A 12,644-nucleotide genomic window follows, 5' to 3' on the forward strand; every position below is an offset into this window, starting at 1 on the left:
TAAAATTTTCCATCAGTGAGAGAGATGCCGATGAGCTAGCAACACACGCTATGAAAGAATCCGATGCGTACTAGTCTCGATGGATTGCTAGTTGGCTGTCGCCGATCTAACAAACCGGGGAATTTCTTCGTTTCATTAACGTGAATAGCGTGAATTAATTATGGTGTCGGTCAGGAAAAGAAAGATGGCAAGATCATCTGTAGGCAAAGCCACTAGAAGGAACAAGGATAAACAGAGAAAGATTAACATTACTTCGAACCCTATCATTGCCGCACACTGGGACTACTCACTCACTTTGTCCCAGAATTATAAAAGGCTTGGCTTACGGGCGAAGCTACAGACACCGGCTGGTGGCCAAGAGGTGGATTTGTCGAAAGAGAACAGGAAGAAGCCACTGATAAAGCTAGCTGATGAATACGATAGTGAAGAAGAAAGCGGCTCCGTGGCCGATATCAATTTGGAAGAAGTAAACAGCGAAGGTGAGTACTTGGAAGATAGGATACCTGAAGGCGAGGCCAGAATCCAACGTGATAAGAATGGTGAGGTGATAAAAGTAGTATATGGTAAAAAGAAGGCTGATTCCGAGGCTTTGAGTGATCCCAGCAGCGCCAAATCTGAAACCACCAGTGAAGTTGTCAAAGAACTGGAATCATTTGCTTCCAGGCCCTTACAGAAAAAGGACAGGACACAGAGTAAAAGGGAGGAGGAGTGGTTAGAGCGGCTATACAACAAACATGGAAATGATTACAAAAAGATGTTCTTCGACAAAAAGCTGAACATCTATCAACAGAGCGAAGGCGATTTAAAAAGAAGAATAATCAAATGGAAAAAAAGACAAGGAATTGCTTAAAAAACGTTGCCAAGACTGTTTCAGTAATCTTCTGTATACTAGATACATCGGATGAATAAATAAATCCAAGCAGACTCAATCAGTTTCCACAAAAGCCCTGTAACTGACAAAGTCATTGTCGTCTGTCTCCAGATCAACAGGAGTGTCGGGAGCAATGAAAAAAACAAAACCAGGTTCAGCCTTCAGTTTCTTAGCGCCAGTACCAATCATACCGGTTCCCTTAGTGACAATCAGAATGCTAGGGCCCTTAAGCCCCTCAAAGTGTTTGGATCCTGTAGATTCTTGAAAAGTGGTCTGAATAATAGCGAATTCTTCAATGGGTGGGTTAAAACATAATGCTTTGCCAGCACCGGAACATCTCGCAAATCCGCTTGGCTTCATAGTTTGTTCCTCAACAGGGTCGTAAGTGTAAGTCAGCATATCGACGAGATTCTTCACGTCTTTGAATTTAGGAGTGAAACCTGCTCTGACAACATTATCAGACGCTGCCATGCACTCGATGATGTCACCATTAATGTAAGCATGAGGGTCTTTCGCTCTCAGGAAGATGGCCTGACCGGCCTTCAATTTACAATGATTTAGCAGCAAACAGCCGCAAAACAAACCAACATCATCTGGAAACTGCTTATTCAGATTGATGATCAGTGCTGGTAAATCTGGCTTGTTGAAGTCTTCTGGCCTTGCTTCAGCTCTTTTGACCAGAGAGCGAGCATTCTGAGCAACAACCTCGTCTGAAGCATTCATCACTTTTCCAAAAATTGCTTGCAAGAGCTTTTTGTTAGCTTCATCATCAAGAGAGCCCTTAGGAGCTTTCGGTTTTATATTTTGGATAAAGTCTTCGGCAGTTTCATCACCGACAATAGCTCTCAATTCTGGAATACGCTTCAATTCATCAGCAATTTCTTCCAATGGCTTAAAACCACATAGACCTTCAAAGTCAGTGACAGCGATGGCCATTTCCGGCTTATGATTATCGTCGGGATAGTTTTTTGGATCCTGAGCCCTCAAAATCTTTCCCAAAGACTTGTCTGGATGGGCTTGAATCGATAGAACTTTCCTGATCGATAGGACCTTGAACAAGAAGGGCAACTCAGAGGTTGTCTGAAACTTCTCAATTACTGCTTCACCCAAAAAGCTGCTAGGATCATTCGAGATCAATTCTCTGAGAGGTACTTTGTCATCGTGACGATAGGAAGGCACATTAGGGTGAGTACCCATCCATAGTTCAGCGTACGGTTTATCTTCTTCAATGGTAACAGATGGATCGGAATGGGCAGCATATTTAGCGACAGCAGAGCTAGAGCCAAGCTTACCCCAATCATACTGTTGGAAGCCTGCAAAATACGCTATACTGTTAGTTATACTGTTGGCCTGTAACCACGATAGGAGAAAAAAGACACCATACCTGCATCCAACCTGAACAATCTCTCACTCATTAGTTGCGTAGACATATGAACTGGTCTCACGTAAAAATCAACCTGGAAGTCGAGTTGACGATACGAAATTAACCATAAATCTCATTTGTTTGTTTATATCACCGCCCGCCGCTTATAAAAATTAAATCCTCGGACACGTCAATGGAAACGCGAACATTTCTTGATTAGGGACGAGCTCTGCTTGACAAGATGAGTTGTGCGGCAGCTTGATCATTTTCTTATGAGCGACGGTCGTAACGGATATAATTACTTGTTGAAGTAAGCCTCTTGCAGTCGTTTCTTCAGGCATAAAGTTACTTATTATCTGGCACCAACGGTTTTACCCTGATTTACATGAAATACAGCTTTCTTAACACTGTCGCACCGATTGCGGGTGAATTTCCCTTCGAATGACAGGAAGGCAGCAATGAGCACACTTATTCTGGGTGCCACTGGTTTGTGTGGCAGGGCATTTCTGAAGTACTGTGAGAAATCTCCAGAGTTCGGTGAGATTTGTACGATTACAAGAAGACCATTAGCATTTGAATCGTTCGCAACGCAGAAGGTTGACGAGGATACGACAAAATGGGCAGGGTACATTCCAAATGAGCATCTAAAGTATGTGTTCACTGGGTTGGCCACGACAAGGGGAGCTGCAGGTGGATTTGATAAGCAGTACAAGATAGATCACGATTTGAACGTGGAGCTCGCTAAGGTCGCCAAGAAAAATGGCTGCTCAACGTTTGTCTTGGTTAGTAGCGCAGGTGCAGGCGAGAACTCTTTGTTTCCGTATTTAAGAATGAAGAAAGACATCGAGAGAGACATCCTTGCTTTAGATTTCGACCATACCATCATCTTACGGCCCAGCTTCTTACTTGGACAGAGGTTGGGATCGAAGGGATGGCTCCAGGGCTTTTCCGCCAAAATTGCCTCCTTTTTCTACAGGGGAAAGTTGCAAATGCTTGCTGGCTATCCTGTTTATGGTGATGAAGTCGGTAAAGTTGGTGCCTTCCTTGCGCTCAAGGAATCTGCCCCAGGTCATAGTGGTAACAAGGTGCGGATAGTTGAAAGTCAGGAGATCCTTCGGCTCGCTGAAAGCATGCTCAAGTAGTATTATATATTCATGTGTTCGCTAGTATTTCAATTCGCGTTAGTTTTCTTGGCGGTGTTTATTGTCTCTGTTTTAAATCATCAACGCTTGTTACTACTCATCGACAGGTTGAGTGGGATGTAAAGACTGTAGGCGATGACAACGTACGATGGGTATCATTACGGGATTGTGATAGATGCTGGATCATCTGGTTCTCGAATTCATGTCTTCAGATGGCAAGACAACGCTGCCCTGCTTGCTGAGAGCGCAAACGAGGAGTTGGTTCATTCTGTTCCCCAGATCTTTCAAGATAAGGATTGGACTCAGAAAGTGACACCAGGACTTTCTAGATATGGTTCGAAACCCCATAAAGCATTCTCGAAGCATGTAAAGCCATTGCTGGATTTCGCCCGGGAAATCATACCAGAGAATAAGATCAAAGAGACGCCAGTATTTTTGCAAGCAACAGCTGGTATGAGGCTACTTGAACCAGAAAAAAGAGATAAGGTGCTCAAGGAAGTATGCAAGGGAATTAAACACTCAACTGATTTTTTGTTGTCAAGTTGCGAGTCTCAAGTTCAAGTCATCGATGGTGAGACCGAAGGTTTATATGGATGGTTAAGTTTGAACTATTTGCTTGGCCATTTCAACAGCTATGACCCATCGAAGACAGATCACTTTACTTTTGGTTTCATGGATATGGGAGGCGCTTCCACTCAAATAGCCTTTTCCCCTAGTGATCGCAAAGAAATTGAAAGACATAGAGACAATATAGCGAGGATCACTCTAAAAAGTGTCAATGGAGATTTACAAGAGTGGGATGTATTTGTGAGCACATGGCTCGGGTTCGGAGCGAATGAGGCGAGAAGGAGATATCTAGTTCAAATGATAAATGGCTTGCCCGAGAACACTAATTATCAGGACAACGACGATTACAGCACTCGGACTCTGACAGATCCCTGTCTGCCGAAGAACTGCATCAGTAAGTTCGAGTACAAAGACAAAGACTTTAAATTTATCGGCTCAGGCAACTTTGAACAATGCTCAAAATCCATTTACCCATTGCTGCTAAAAAATTTACCGTGTAGCGAAGAGCCTTGTTTATTCAATGGAGTTCATGCTCCTCAGATTGATTACTTCAAAGATAAATTTGTAGGGACATCCGAGTATTGGTATACAGCAAACGACGTTTTTGACCTGGGTGGAACCTACAACTTTGAAGAATTCAGCAATCATGTTAAAGATTTCTGCTCCACTGACTGGGAAGTTATCAAAGCAAACAGCGACAAGGGTTCTTACAACTCGATATCCCAAGATCTCTTGGTAGACTCATGCTTCAAGGCGAATTGGGTCCTGAATGTCCTGCATGAAGGCTTTGATCTTCCAAGGGTCGGCGTTGACAAGATTGACAAGGAAGATGGTGAGGAAGAGCATCCACTATTTCAAAGTGCAATCAATGTAAACGAAAGAGAATTATCATGGACATTGGGGCGCATATTGCTCTATGCTTCTGCGGGAGTGGGAACCTCTACCAGTCCTTTCGTTGGTATAAAGCCAAGCTCACAGAAGGTCCCTTTGTTAGACGAGCCATTCATCCCCGGAGGTTTAATCGAATCAAAAAATGGTCAAAGCATAAGGCCCGATTTACAAAAGCTGGTTTTTTTCGTTACCGTTATAATTCTGTGCCTGGTATTTGTACAAAGGACCTCAACTACGGGGATCAAATCTTTCTTCAGCAATTTGAGACTAAAGACTTTAAAAAGCAGATATTTGGAGGTCGGTGATCCTCAGAGCCAATTAGAAGAAGGTTTCTACAGAAATGATAGCAATCCACTTGATGGTAATAACGACACAAGCAGTTGCAAATTCAGAAGCAAAAGTATGTTTAACTTGAATTCAGGCGATGAAGCAACTGGGCGAAGCCCGTCCTATCCAATGCGCTTTGTCGCAGCGTCGACGTCTAGTAGCCCTACGCTGTCGCGCATTCCTTCAACACCTCCCCTGCAACAACCAAAAACGCTCAGGCCAGCGTTCTCGCTCGCAGATTTCTCGAAGTTTAAAGATGGTAAGCTCAACGACTAGTTTGTTTGGTAATCTTCCCATCTGTCTTGAACCTCTGATAAAGTATCACCATGAACGAAAACAACATCTTACCTTTCTACTACTGTATATTTATTTTTGAAAAATTTTGACTGGGTAATGAGATGAGATGAGATGAGCTGAACTTCAGTGAAGAGAGCACCTGGAAGATCATCCCACGCAAACCTTCCGGCTCACAGATATACTGGCCAATAATGGGTTTGAGAAAGCGTACGTCAAAGAGGGGTTCCACCCGGATGAGGGAAGGAATCAAGAAGAAAGCAGCAGCTCACAGACGTAAGGAAAGAAAAAATGCCAAGAAAGATCCTACATGGAAATCGAGAGTTAAAAAGGACCCTGGAATTCCGGCAAACTTCCCTTATAAGGCCAAGATTCTGGAAGAAATTGAAATGTCCAAGCAGAGAGCAAAAGAAGAGAGAGAGATGGTCAAACAACAAAGACTTGAGGCCAAGAGGTTAGCTATGGAAGGCGCCGGAGATGTGATGGATGAAGATATGAATTCCGATGATGATATTGACAACGGGTTAGCGGCTTTGGTTGAATCAGCCCAGAATGCCGCTCAGGAATACGAAGACCAGGGAGATGACGATGAAGCATACCATGATGTGGTCGAGCATGATATCGACTTTTACAATGGCAGTGATGAAGAGGGATCTGAACTGGAAAAGTCAAGGAAGGCATACGATAAAATTTTCAAGACCGTGGTGGACGCTTCTGACGTGATTCTGTATGTGCTCGATGCTAGAGATCCTGAGGGAACACGTTCTAGGAAAGTGGAGCAGGCAGTTTTGCAAAGCCAAGGCAAGAGGCTGATCCTACTTCTAAATAAAGTGGATCTTGTCCCTCCTTATGTTTTGGAACAATGGCTGAATGTGCTCAAGTCTAGCTTCCCTACCATTCCTCTGAAGTCAGCTCCAGGAGCAACCACCTGCTCATCTTTCAACAAGAAACTCACCCAAACGGTCACTGCCACTGCGCTTCTGGAAGCCTTGAAAACTTATTCCAACAACAGTAACCTAAAGCGCTCCATCGTTGTGGGTGTCATTGGTTATCCAAATGTTGGTAAATCATCGGTAATCAATTCTTTGCTATCTCGTCGTGGCGGGCACTCCAAGGCTTGCCCGGTGGGTAACCAAGCAGGTGTGACGACTTCTCTGAGAGAAATCAAAGTGGATAATAAACTGAAGATCTTAGACTCCCCGGGTATCTGCTTCCCCAGTGACAGTAAGAAAAAGAGTAAGACTGAACAAGAAGCTGAGCTAGCTCTGCTGAATGCTTTGCCATCAAAGTATATCGTAGACCCATATCCAGCAGTCTTGATGTTAATCAAAAGGCTAGCAAAATCAGACGAAATGGTAAACAGTTTTAAGACACTATATGAGATACCTCCAATTCCAGCAAATGATCCTGAGACCTTCACGAAACACTTCCTGATTCACATAGCCAGGAAGAGGGGCAGGCTGGGCAAAGGAGGTGTGCCAAATCTAGCCAGCGCTGGTATATCTGTGCTCAATGATTGGAGGGACGGAAAAATTATGGGCTGGGTGTTGCCTAACGCTTCTAAAGGCACTGAAAATGGTATTGACACACAGCCAAATACTCTAAGTACAGGTGTGTCACAGGCGCCAGCTAAAATGGAAGAAACCTCCATCGTACCGGAATGGTCTAAGGAATTCGATCTGGACGGATTGTTTGCCTCTTTGGACAACGCTATCAAGTCTGAAAAGCAGCAAGACGAGACTATATAGACACTTCAATGGGCCTGAGCTAGCTGACCAGACTGTATATTAACACATGATTCTGTATAGATCTTTCTGTAAGACTTTCAGTTCCTGGTCTTGCATTTTACTCATCGCCCAAGGCGATAAGATGCCCGAGGCGTCACATTTGCAACATCGAAATGTCTCAGTACTAGCAGTTGAAATTTGATGAAATACAGGGTAGGGGATCGTCTGAACATTGGAGGAGAGATATGTACGGTTAGATATGTCGGTGAGATTTGCAAGTGGCCAGAAACCAATGCCTATGGTGTTGAATGGGATAATCCTACGCGAGGTAAAAATGATGGAGCAGTGGATGGCGTCCGATATTTCGAGGTATCGAAATATCGTTCAGGCTCGTTCGTGAAGGCTACTAAGCTAGAGAATGAGGCACATACAGGCTTTTCGTTTGATAGGGCATTTGCTCAAAAATATTTGACTCCGCCTATAGAACTAGCCAGTTCTGCTCCAGCTTCGAAACCGGAGGTAGCGAAAGGCCTAAGGCCTACAGAAAAAGTCTTCCTCGATGGATGTTCAATTAATGACGAAAGAATTTCTGAAAGTGCTTTGAATGTCATCCGCGCAAATTGTGCTGAGGTGACACAGCTGGACTTATCTTCCAATCTTTTGTCCACTTTCAGCCAAACCTGTCAACTCATATCGGAATTCAAGAATCTTCGATATCTGGACCTTTCGCGCAATGTTTTCTCGAAAGGGTGGGACAGCCTTGGAGAGTTCAGCTTTCATCGAGTTAAGCGCCTACAGCTTGTTGGATGTGGGCTCAAAATAGACCAACTTGAAAAGGTCTTTAAATGTTTTCCATGCTTGGAAACGTTGGATCTGAGTTGGAACGACTTATCGTCACCAACCGGAGAGACAATTTATTTTCCTTCGACGTTAACGGAGCTGTCCCTATCTGGTAATTTGATGAATAGCCTTCCTTCGGGAATCTCAAGCCTCCGTCTTCGAAGCCTAAACTTATCTCACAACTTATTGCACGCTCTAGATATACTTCCATTTCCTAAGCTGATAGATCTCGATATATCCCACAATATGATACAGAAGTGGGATACATTAGACCTCCTGAATCAAGCTCTGCCTGAACTTCGGTTCGCTAGGATCAATGGCAACCTCTTCAACGCAGCGGGTGACGAAATATCCAATTTTTATGCAACCATAGCAAGGCTTCAAAGCATTGAAGGTTTGGATGGTTCTATGCTTTCCAAAGCTACAAGGCAAGAGGCAGAACTTTTCTTCGTGTCGAAGGTCATTAGTGGACAGATTGAATATGACAGACGTCTGCCGCGCTGGACGGCGCTAGCAAGAAAGTATTCAATTCACGAAAAGCAACAAGTCACTCGCAAAAGCTGGCTGGAGTATTTGATCATTACCGTCAGGGTCGTCAATGAAGAGAATCAAAACTCAGCCAAGTGCTCAATTCTCACAAATTACTCTGTAAGGTACTTAAAGACAATTATCGCGCGAAAGTTGCAACTAGGAAAAGGTCCTTTTCAACTATTTTTCTATCCTGCTCCGGACGCTCGTCAGAATATGGACTCGGAATTTAGGCAGGTCAATTACTATGGAATATGCGACAATACTACAATTTACATAAAGCGGGTAGCTTAACGCAGAAAGCGCCCGGTAAAAGAAGATGCCATATTACAGGGAAAACATGCAGTTGAGTTATGCCGTGCCTATTCGACGCTGAAAGTCCACAACGGATCCCCTAGGTGATGAATCATTTCCACGCCATGTCCTTTATTCACACTTTTGATATCTTCTGTACTCATAAGAAGCTTCCCAATCGCCAGTGCGCTATCCTTATTCTCTGCTTTGACCACCACGATCGTGTCCTTCTGGTATCCCGGTGCTGGTGGCAGAGAAGCTCCTGGTGAAGTGAGACCAGGACACATAATGTTTGCGCCGGACAAAACAAATTTGATAGCGCCTCTATCGACCTGTACCGTGGGGTAGGCTTCGGGAAATTTGTGTACTAATTTGAGGGTTGGAATCAGCTCATCGAATTTTTGAAAAAAGAGGACTTCACCGTCGACAGCGTATAGTTGAATCTTGTCTTCGCACTTGATCAATTCAATTTGACTTTTTTTGGGGATTAACTCATCGATTACGTCCTCCAGCTTAGGGTATTGACTAACCAGCTTGGTCTTTAATGTCCTTTGGATGGAGGATTTGACCTTCGACCGCGAATGGATGTCGTCTTTTGTAAACCTTTAAAACCGATTTGTGTTAGTTGCTGGTAGAGACTACTTTCGGTTACGGGCATTACTAGAACATACTTTCGAAACATTGAGTTGGAGCTATATCTCTAGGTGGATTTCTTAAGCAGTCTTCACCTTTCTCATAGTGTATAAAAATATTCAGTACATTACCAAGAGCTTCAAGCTACAGATCACGTAAAACGAATTGCATTACTGGGATATCTTCCGTAGTTGAAGCATAAGAAGCTCAAGTGTTTTCTGCAGCTATTCAAGCCATCTCGAAATGAACTAGTGTCGTAATCTTAATTTCAGCTTGCAGACGAAACAAACCCAGGTTGAGATATCCGTCTAAAGCCGCGCCTGAGAAATCACTGTTTTAGCTGTAGCGCCTTGCAAAGATACATAAAGTTTATTGGAATCACTACCAGCGCGTCTCTCAATAGCATATCCTTTCCTGGTGTCTCTTGTTGCGAAAGCGAGTTGCACCCTAATTTCTGGGTCTACTGTCACAAATGAGATTCCTGAGTAGAACGTCACAAAGTTTAAAACTGGCGCGTCAAACAGTTACACAAACTAATTTTGCACATCGGTTCCACAAAAGTAGTAACAAAGTATAAATACATCGAAGTTTGCTCATCCGTACTTGGTTCTTACCTCTCACTTTTCTCATATTAGCTTATCTTTAAGAAGATACAGCAAAGTAAGAACTTCGGTAAACACACAATCAATCTTTGAAAACATGTTCAAAAGTACAGTAAATCCCTCCTTTGGGGCACCCGCCCACGCTTGCACTCATGAGAAAGAGCCTAAATTGGGGAAGAGGCAGAGGATAAAAACGGTGTTGATGAAAATGTGGACTAAGAACTGTGCCAAAAATCCTCGAAGTGATGTCTCAATTAGTGAGGGAACAAATGGTAAGAATTATCTGGACTCCACTAAAGGCTGTGTGCTGGAACAGACAAAGTCGTTTGCCTTTCCTGCAGAAGAAGAGGTCCCATCAACTGCTTCATCGCAGGTAACAAATGGCAGCACTCTCACGTTAAGGTCTTTCTGTGGATCATCTGTACTTTCCGAAGACCTTGAAACGCAAAAGGTTAACAGTGGCACAGATCTTCCACGCTCTTCAGCAATACCAGCTGAGCAACATGCCATACCTTGTTCATCTGCCGCTGAAATGAATAGCTCAAAAGCATTAGACAAGCCTTGCTATTCTACCACTAAGAAAGCAGGACTCTATCAACGGCCAGAAGCCTATAAGGATGTCAGTGAAACCGCGGTGGACGAGACATGGATAGCGAAATGTTTGAAGGATTACTGCCCTGTTCGATTCAGACGAATTAAGCATCTGGACTACGAGAGTCCAGAATTCAGGTCGAAACAACTGTCAATGGCGCTACACGCTGTCGCTGACCAGGAAAGGCGCGAAGGCGATTATAAGGTGAGATTTCGTCCCGAGAGGGGCCGATCAAAGCCCTTCTTACGTGGATTGCTGCATTTTGAGATGGATGAAGACATTGTAGACTCACTTGAAGACTTCATTGCAAGCAATCGCGGATTGCCGTCGCTCTTTACAGGAACGGGACCAGCGGTCCGTCGACACTTTTTCAGACGCTGGAAGAATGTTGACAGGGACAAAGCCATAATATACGATCATCTGAAACGCATGTGGTCGCTGGATAAACGCTTTGTGAAGCAGCTGAAGATGGCACGCGAGCTGCGCAGCGACGAACTTGAAGACAGGCGGTTCCTCGAAGAGCTGTTCAACGGGCCTTCAGACAGATTCCCGCCGTTCTCGTTTTTCACCAACAGACTGACCACAAAGCTTAAAAGCCTCAGGACACCAGCAGAGCAGGAGCAGCGTCTAGATGGAGTACCTCCCGAGAGATCTATTAGCAGCCATCCGTACTTTGCGTTGCAAAAGCGCCGAGCAAAGATATGGATAAAGAATCTATTGCTCAGCATATGAAGCAGCTAAGAGCTGCATGCGGGACCTAAAAGCAGTGAGCCAAGACACCATGTCAATGATCGATAAGATTAGCGCAGAGGCGGCAGAAAGATAAGGGAACCGGCCATTTCGTTAATCTGGCTGCCTGCCAAAGCTGCCATATAATCTTCTCTATCATTGCCGTGGTGTCTCGCGTACATAATCGCACGTCATTGCTTGTCTGCGGAGCTGCCGAAGCAGCAGGTGGACTTTCAAATAAATTGCTGAAACATTTGTAATTAGTCTCTAGTCTCAAGTTCCGTAAAGTGAGTCTTCTAGGCCGGTTCTCTGTGTTGCGTTCTGGCCAACGGAGTTAATGCAAGATGAAGTGTCACAAAGTCGAGTTCTGGCGCCAGCTTCAAAACAAAAAAAAATATAACGATGTTCTTGTGGGTAAATAACGAGACTGGAACGCTGGAGTTTAGTCCATTTGAATTATCAGGCATATTGAAGTGACCGCTTAAGCCACCACAGGTTGTTTTTAAACCTTGCATCACCGCATCACCGCATCACAACATCACCACGCAACGCATATGCCAAAAGGTTACAGAGAGAACCCAGATTTCGGTTTCTCGGCCATGCCAAGATCCCGACAGCGCCGACTCAATGTCAATGTCTGGGATGCTCAACCTCGCAAGACGAAAAGGCCAGAGGACGGACCAGAGGACGGACCAGAGGACGGACCAGAGGCCAGCCCCAAGAGGAAGGGAAAGACAGAACGTCTAAAGCTGAAGATGGACGTGATGGCTTCGTGGTTCAGTAAGAAGGCCAGGCAGATTGCACTAGTGCCCGATGAGCGCCAGCACAAAAAGGGCAAAAGGCATCACCTGCGGTTCTGGAAGAACCGGACGCAAGTAGCAGAGACCACGCTCGTGTCTGCCACGGCTCACTCGACATCCGAGGCGCCCACTTCCTCGCATCACAGTTGCTTCAGCATTAACGATTGCCTATCGTCGCCGCCAACTTTCGCCCTGTCGCAATCAGAGCTGGAGGACCCATCCTTCGAAGACACCTGCACCGTTATATACAGGCCGCTTATCTCGAGCCTTGATATGGACTCGGTGGAGCGGATGCAGCTTCGACTGAATACCGAAACAAGCGAAATGCTCCTACGCTGTGCGGACCTCACAGTCTCGCAGGGCGTTTACGCGACTGGATCGCGACTGGACCACCGAGGATCAGAAGAAGCTGTCCCGCTATAGCCAATGGTATGGGCCTGTCTT

General features: G+C 44.7%; 9 protein-coding genes across 9 annotated transcripts; 7 read left to right on the plus strand and 2 right to left on the minus strand.

Moving 5' to 3' along the window:
* Window positions 1–160: 160 nt before the first annotated feature.
* On the plus strand, window positions 161–850 carry NOP16 (Nop16p; the record flags this gene model as incomplete). The annotated part of the gene is made up of 1 exon (XM_037284773.1): window positions 161–850. The coding sequence occupies one exon, from the start codon at window positions 161–163 to the stop codon at window positions 848–850; it is 690 nt and encodes a 229-aa protein (XP_037140669.1).
* Window positions 851–925: 75 nt separating this feature from the next.
* PMI40 (mannose-6-phosphate isomerase PMI40) lies at window positions 926–2,068 on the minus strand (the record flags this gene model as incomplete). The annotated part of the gene is made up of 1 exon (XM_037284774.1): window positions 926–2,068. One exon carries the CDS (start codon window positions 2,066–2,068, stop codon window positions 926–928), a length of 1,143 nt encoding a protein of 380 aa, XP_037140670.1.
* Window positions 2,069–2,692: 624 nt separating this feature from the next.
* On the plus strand, window positions 2,693–3,376 carry FMP52 (Fmp52p; the record flags this gene model as incomplete). Its single annotated transcript, XM_037284775.1, has 1 exon — window positions 2,693–3,376. The coding sequence occupies one exon, from the start codon at window positions 2,693–2,695 to the stop codon at window positions 3,374–3,376; it is 684 nt and encodes a 227-aa protein (XP_037140671.1).
* Window positions 3,377–3,511: 135 nt separating this feature from the next.
* Window positions 3,512–5,437, plus strand: YND1 (apyrase; the record flags this gene model as incomplete). The annotated part of the gene is made up of 1 exon (XM_037284776.1): window positions 3,512–5,437. The coding sequence occupies one exon, from the start codon at window positions 3,512–3,514 to the stop codon at window positions 5,435–5,437; it is 1,926 nt and encodes a 641-aa protein (XP_037140672.1).
* Window positions 5,438–5,649: 212 nt separating this feature from the next.
* Window positions 5,650–7,203, plus strand: NUG1 (RNA-binding GTPase NUG1; the record flags this gene model as incomplete). Its single annotated transcript, XM_037284777.1, has 1 exon — window positions 5,650–7,203. The coding sequence occupies one exon, from the start codon at window positions 5,650–5,652 to the stop codon at window positions 7,201–7,203; it is 1,554 nt and encodes a 517-aa protein (XP_037140673.1).
* Window positions 7,204–7,383: 180 nt separating this feature from the next.
* PAC2 (Pac2p) lies at window positions 7,384–8,844 on the plus strand (the record flags this gene model as incomplete). Its single annotated transcript, XM_037284778.1, has 1 exon — window positions 7,384–8,844. One exon carries the CDS (start codon window positions 7,384–7,386, stop codon window positions 8,842–8,844), a length of 1,461 nt encoding a protein of 486 aa, XP_037140674.1.
* Window positions 8,845–8,912: 68 nt separating this feature from the next.
* On the minus strand, window positions 8,913–9,526 carry TMA20 (translation machinery-associated protein 20; the record flags this gene model as incomplete). Its single annotated transcript, XM_037284779.1, has 2 exons — window positions 8,913–9,447; window positions 9,516–9,526. The coding sequence occupies 2 exons, from the start codon at window positions 9,524–9,526 to the stop codon at window positions 8,913–8,915; spliced, it is 546 nt and encodes a 181-aa protein (XP_037140675.1).
* Window positions 9,527–10,176: 650 nt separating this feature from the next.
* HG536_0F03270 (uncharacterized protein) lies at window positions 10,177–11,403 on the plus strand (the record flags this gene model as incomplete). Its single annotated transcript, XM_037284780.1, has 1 exon — window positions 10,177–11,403. One exon carries the CDS (start codon window positions 10,177–10,179, stop codon window positions 11,401–11,403), a length of 1,227 nt encoding a protein of 408 aa, XP_037140676.1.
* Window positions 11,404–11,954: 551 nt separating this feature from the next.
* HG536_0F03280 (uncharacterized protein) lies at window positions 11,955–12,623 on the plus strand (the record flags this gene model as incomplete). Its single annotated transcript, XM_037284781.1, has 1 exon — window positions 11,955–12,623. One exon carries the CDS (start codon window positions 11,955–11,957, stop codon window positions 12,621–12,623), a length of 669 nt encoding a protein of 222 aa, XP_037140677.1.
* Between the last annotated feature and the right edge of the window lie 21 nt (window positions 12,624–12,644).

The sequence above is a fragment of the Torulaspora globosa genome, chromosome 6 (assembly GCF_014133895.1).
Source record: "Torulaspora globosa chromosome 6, complete sequence".
Taxonomy (NCBI): Eukaryota; Fungi; Ascomycota; class Saccharomycetes; order Saccharomycetales; family Saccharomycetaceae; genus Torulaspora; species Torulaspora globosa.